Genomic DNA, 6,417 nt, shown 5'->3' with positions numbered 1-6,417 from the left:
CCCGTGAGCTGGACCTGCAAACGCTTTGATGTGAGCTCCACAACCACCACGGCACAGCAGTGGCCTGGGTCCTCTACCAAAGGCCACGTTGTGCAACCACATGTGCTCTCTCTCTGCTTTCTCTCTCTCCCTCTTTCTCTGCAGTGTGGGCTTGAAAAGAAGACCTGCCTCCCTGAGAACAAATACACTTTGTGAAGTTAGACCCCCCCTGCTGATTTCTCCACCGTTTTCTGCTTTTCCTTGCAACCCTCTGCAACATCATGGCAGCATGGCTAAAACATCACCATATATCATACAGACAGAAAATTCATCCATGTGCAGAATATCTCAAAAAAATCTTTAATATTTACAGTACATACTCATTCAAGAGACAATTATTTAAAAAAAAAGTAAAGCAAAGAAAATATATGTTTGCTCTGTCTGTATCAAAGCAAATATTCTATAAAGAGGAAGCACATTTTTCTGCCTGAATGATAGTATCATATGAAAATAGCATGGCATCTACATTTCAGCTGGGTTTGCAATTAGTCACAAAGTTACATAGCTTTGTACTTGGTCCATGGTCAACAGAAAGACATTTCCATGTGGTGGAGGTCACTGAAGCTTTTTTGGTGCTTTTGCGGCCAGGAGTTCCAGTGATCCAAAGCGTGTTGTTAAGCTGGGCCAGAGGGCGCCCTACTTTCCCGTTTTTCCCCCATAAAAGCTCGGAGCAGTGATTGACAGCACCGCGTGCTCCCCCGAAAGAGACAAACCACAGCCCCTGTCAGAAGGGGTGGCAGGCACACACACACACACACACACACACACACACACACACACACACACACACACACACACACACACACACACACACACACACACACACGCACACACACATAAATGCACACAATATATGTACAAGCGAACACACACTTAGACATGGAAAACACAAATACACATACTTACACACACATGCAACCCAACACACAGACACAAACACACAGTAACAATATGTTTTGATGCATTTATAGGAGACAAGCTTGAAGGTCCAGAGAAGGTTAGTTTAGAGTGGAGGCACAGGCGAGTTCTCAAAGTACCAAAACAGAGAGCCCCGGCCGACCAATCCATTTTACAAAGAGAGAGAGACTGCCCAACCCCACATCTCATCCATCCATTCATCTATCCCTCCATGTCAGTGCATCCCTCCATCCCTCTGTCGGGCCGCCGGTGGCTCGTCTGGCAGGTCGTCCGGAGGGTCGCGTGGTCCTGTGGGCCGGACTCTTAGCGTTTCTTGCGCTGCGGGTTAGCGGTGGTGGGCGCGCGGAGCTCGCTGTACTGCACCTGTGAAAACAAACAGGAGTTTGGGCAGGAGAGGCAGGTAATCCGAGATCAGCGGAGCGCGCGTAATGGCTCCCCTGAGGAGCGGGCGCAGGCAGGAGGAGAGAGAGAGAGAGAGAGAGAGAGAGAGAGAGAGAGAGAGAGAGAGAGAGAGAGAGAGAGAGAGAGAGAGAGACGCTCTGCCCGGCCGGCCGCACCTGTAATGAATCATTTTTTAAACACAGGAGCAGAGGGGATTAATCACAGGGAGGAAGGATTTGAAAAGTCAAGGGGTTCTTCACCAGCTCCAGCTACCTCCACCTCCTCCTCCGCCACCTCCACCTCCTCCCCCCGTCTCTCCTTGTTCTCCTCCTCGTCCTCCACAAGCTCAGCATTAGAGGCGAGCAGCCGTCTAACCGAGGGACGACCTGCCAGGCAGCCAGGGGGCCGACTGCAAAGCCACGGAATCGCTACTTGTGTGCCGCCACGTCCTCTTCGAGAACAAGTGAGTGCAAAAAAAAGAAAAAAGAATGAGGAGAAAAAAAAGAAAAGAGAAAACTTTTTTCTCCTGCTCTCCTCTTCCACTTTCTGTTCTAGCGCTGGTCCTAATTATAGAAGCAGTAGGCAGAAGTTTGTTTGGGAGAGAAATCAGCCATGGCTCCCGGGTTGGCAGCTTCTCACGCAGGGTTCACTGGGTAGCTCCTGCTCCTCGGGCTCACTCAGAAACTCATCAGAGTGACCTTGAGTGGCCGCTCACCAGAAGAGCCGTGTCGCCTTGATAATAATCTGACCTGTGCCAGTCTTAGACTACTCATCAAGGACTGGGGGGGGTGCTCATTCTGCACTGCTGCTACTCACACAATCATCAGACTGCTGATTCAGAATCGAACACCTTTGCAAGTCTCACACTTATTCTTTGCCCTCTGAGAGGAGACGAAGAAAGAGATGGATGAAGAATAGAAAAAATCTCAAATCTGTCTGATGTAGAATACATATGTTCTGAATTCTTTTTTGTGTAGAAGGGCTGTTATAGATTCTGAAATAACCATAGAGTGAAGCGAATACTGGTGAATAGACAGGAGAATTAAGGAGGAATAAAATGGAAAATTATTTCAAAAAGCTGACAAAATGCATGTCACTCAAGGGGTGAGACAAACAAGCAAAAAAACAAACACAGGAAAATATCTCTGGTTGATTTTCTGTGGTTGTTTTTCCAAACAAAAACAAAAACATGTAAACACACACACAAACACACACACACACAGCTCTGTGAAATGGAGGTGAGAACTCAGCTCTAATTACTCAGTGCTGATTATCAGAATGGGAGATGGAAGAGAGAGGGAACAAAGGGATGGTGGCCCGCATCTGAACATGAAACTGCTCTCAGAACTGACAGATGCTTCTTATTTTAGGACACAGGACTCTTCATCAGAAGTCCACTTTTGAGGGGCTCCTTTGAAGATGGGCTCCGGCGCTAATTGCCAAGTCACTCTTCCCCAGTGAGACAGGAGTCAATTTCAGTTTTGGTGACGTGTCACTCATCCGTTTGGGCCCGCAAGCATCTCAGGTGCTGAGGGCCAGACGCAAAACAAAAGCTCGCCAGGCACTCTGTCATCCGTGCGTGTGATTCTCAGACTGTAAGACGCGAGCAAGGAAAGCAACGAGAACCTGCTAGATACTATATATAATCTCAGACTGTTTATTTGGGTGTGTGTGTGTGTTTGTGTGTGTGTGTGTGTGTGTCTGACAGAGAGAAATAGAGCTAAAGTCATTTGAGACTTGGACATGACAGCAACAAACAGTCCAATCTGTTTTTATCTCTCTCTCTCTCCTTGACTCCTCCTCAGTTTTTTTTCTCGTCTTTTCCCTAGTTTTGATTGTGAAAGTTCTTTGACGCATTACCTTACACTCCCATGCGCATGGGGAAGGAGAATCCCAAAAATATTCACCGTTTCCCCCTGCCAGTCTGCACCAAGCACACTCCCATCACCACCATGGCCTGGGCTACCCATCACCCCGGCCCTCTAGCTCCATGCAGACTGAGGAGCAGAGGTGAGGGAGAGAAGGCCACGCAGCGGAGCAGAGGGAGATCTCCTCAACAGCTGCCCAGTGGAGAGAGCTGCCAGCCGAGGGAGGAAGATGAGCAGGAGTCCATGGGCTTTTATATGTGCGCTTTTAGTAGATGAGGGTACATCTGCCTGAGTTTATATATGGTATGTTTGGGTATATCTGCATTTGTCTGAGTCTGTGTTTGTGTGTGTGTGTGTATGTATGTGAGTATGTGTGTGTGTGTGTGTGTGTGTGTATGTGTGTGTGTTTATGTGTGTCCCTCGTTTCCAAGCTGCCCCCGCTCAGGCTGTAGAGCCCAGCAAAAGGTGCCAGCAGCCACCTCTCTCTCCCCGCGGGCTGGCACACATCCTGCAGCTTCTCTGATATAACAGCCGCTGACACGGCAGCCGTGGCTGAGGCGCACTCGCATATGGCACCCAGCAGGGCGGCGATGACGCACCACTTCAGCAATCCGCTCCTTCAAAATCTGATGTGTTTGTATGACACAGGGGACAGACTATCAAGACAGTACACACACAACACACACACAGACACACACAGACGGATCCCTGGGCCCCAGCACCCAACACCACCCCTGCTTTTATCACAGGCTGACAAAAGTGATAATCAGGGACAAGGTGGGAGCGATGCGGCCAGGAACAGATCAGAGCGGAGCCCTCCATCTGCACTGGGGTGATCCCGCCGAAAACATGCGGAGAAATAATTGGGCCGTGGATGGCTCCTTAAAGGCACCAGCCCATTAATAATCAAACAAAGGCGGAGGAAGTATTCCCCAAGCACATGGGAATTCTGCTATAGCAAATAATACAGACATCTTCTGGGAATTCCCTTGCTGCCTTCTCTTCTCTTCTTTCTGTCTCTCTCTCTCTCTCTCTCTCTCTCTCTCTCTCTCTGTCTCGATCGGTATGTAAAATTGGACTCTTACCTTTTGAACATCAGAAGGCACCCTCTCGAGGAAATCCAGTACTTCATTACTGTCGATGGCATACGGGTTGCGGAGTTTCTTGGTGAATTTGTTAACACCTTACGGAAAAAAAACAGGAGCACATTAATAAATAAAGACATCCTCCAAAACCATGATTTGTACGGAGATTTGAGACAAGACGGACAAAATAAAAAACGTTCCCCGTCCCATCCCATCATGGGGACTAGTCCCCGATGTCTGAGAGATGCCACACAGGGGGTGTTATTTCAATTCCCTCTCCAAAAGAGCCAAATTGGATCTACAGTGGATGTCTAAATTGCTGTGTTTCGAGGACAGGATTTGGGATGGGTGTCTTTGCGTTACTATAATGAGAGCTTCTCAAACAAGCAGAGCTTCCTGACGCATTTCTGTCTTATTTTATGGCAAATGTACTCACTATCAGGAAAAATGAACAGCACTTTCATAGTAGTTCTCTACAGATAGTTGGCACTTCACAAACTCTCTCTCTATCCTTCTCTCTCACACACACACACACACACACACACACACACACACACACACACACACACACACACCAAACAAGAACTACTCTCAGCAACATGAAAGGCTTTCCCTGGAAGCATTGAGCAGAGTGGAAGCTGTGGAAGCATTTGATAACATTTGGATATTGATTGTGTTCAGTGCCCAAGAGATGCACTGCCAGGCCAAAGGCCAGAGGGGAGGACGCTTATGCTGAACATTCGTAACCTTTGACCTTTTGTATACTCCAAAGGATGTGCTCTAGATCTTCAGACTGGGCTCTTGGCAGGTTTCCTTTATGTTGTGTAGGATCTGAACTATGTACGTGTTTGTGTTGCTTTAGGAATAAACCCCTAACTCCTGTGGCTCAGATGAAAAATAAGGTTCGAATCACGTAGACAAGACATACATTTCTTATTTCATGATTTTTTTTCAAGAAAATGAATCAGGGTTCCAAAATGTTTGTCTGGCAGAGAAAGAGAGAGAAGGGTTGTCCTTACCCCATATCAACACAATGTAGCGAAGTGGGATGAAGAACAAGGCAGCAGTCGCCACAAACAGCATCACACACGCCAAGTACGACAGGAAAGGCACTGACCAGTTGATAGTGCTGCAAACGACATGATGCCATTGTTTAAAATCACAAGACATACAGCACACACACAGTTTTCCAACAGAGATCACAATGGCTTCTTATCTAAGATTCTCAAAATGACGTCATCTAAAGCTATCGTAACATCAACTTCAGATTTTATGACTGTATTAAATTGATGGTAGAGGTCATTAAATGCAGTCTGATCCTACTTCTTAATTCTCTCTCCAATAGATGCAACCTCATCCAAGGTGTTCTGCACAGTGAGGACTATCTCTTGAACCATATGGATTTTGTCCATCAGCCCTTTCTTCTCTGATTCCTGAAAGAAAGAGAGAGAGAAGAGAGAGAGAGAGAGAGAGAGAGAGAGAGAGAGAGAGCGAGAGAGAGACAAAGAGGGAATGATGAGCAGGGTCAGCCGCTGCAGACAGAACAGTGCAGAGAGAGAGAGAGAGCGCTTCATTTCTGGAGTGCCATCAAGAGTAATTCATCTAGCCAATGGCCTATAATGAGCCCAACTCAGCGTCTCTTCCTGCTGCCTTTCGGAAGCGCGGCGACGCTTCTTGGCACTGAGAGCCGTCACGAGGAGGCGAGCCGTGTCATTTCCCCTTTTGTCGGCCACAAACAATGGAAGTGCAACAACAATCAAAGATTAAGTGTCTGGGGGGGGGTCCGTCAGGATCTAAAATAGCCATCAGCAATCAGATGCTGTGAGGACTGAGAGCGTGAGTGTGTGAGGGGAGAGAGGGAAGGGGATCTTGAGAGAGCGCTGGATGCAGACGAGTGCTAAGGGGCGAGTTTGGTCTTGTTCTCGGGGTGCCAGCCTAGCGCCTTTCTCCCCACTGCTGGATTGACTTGCCACGCTCTGGGCTCTGGGTTGGGAGTGAGCGCTCGCACCTCTCACTGCCACGGAGCTAAGGAGGAGGCCAAGGACACACACTCAGACACACACACACACACACACACACACACACACCACACACAAACATGTGAACACACAGTTACACGTGCGTGC

General features: G+C 48.0%; 1 protein-coding gene across 1 annotated transcript in view; it reads right to left on the bottom strand.

The window, feature by feature from the left end:
• Positions 1-323: 323 nt before the first annotated feature.
• The window catches only part of mctp2a (multiple C2 domains, transmembrane 2a), a 51,904-nt gene continuing 45,810 nt past the window's right edge, over positions 324-6,417 (bottom strand). The window contains exons 20-23 of the mRNA XM_042110755.1: positions 5,615-5,724; positions 5,311-5,420; positions 4,292-4,389; positions 324-1,320 (exon numbers count right to left, since the gene is read on the bottom strand). Of these exons, the coding sequence (XP_041966689.1) occupies positions 1,261-1,320; positions 4,292-4,389; positions 5,311-5,420; positions 5,615-5,724 (378 nt within the window). The 3' untranslated portion in view covers positions 324-1,260. The remainder of the gene's footprint in view (positions 1,321-4,291; positions 4,390-5,310; positions 5,421-5,614; positions 5,725-6,417) is intronic.

This window comes from Alosa sapidissima, chromosome 11 (assembly GCF_018492685.1).
Source record: "Alosa sapidissima isolate fAloSap1 chromosome 11, fAloSap1.pri, whole genome shotgun sequence".
In the NCBI taxonomy this organism is placed as follows: domain Eukaryota; kingdom Metazoa; phylum Chordata; class Actinopteri; order Clupeiformes; family Clupeidae; genus Alosa; species Alosa sapidissima.
Note: the sequence above shows the minus strand (reverse complement) of the source record. Positions and strands in the feature narration are given on the sequence as shown.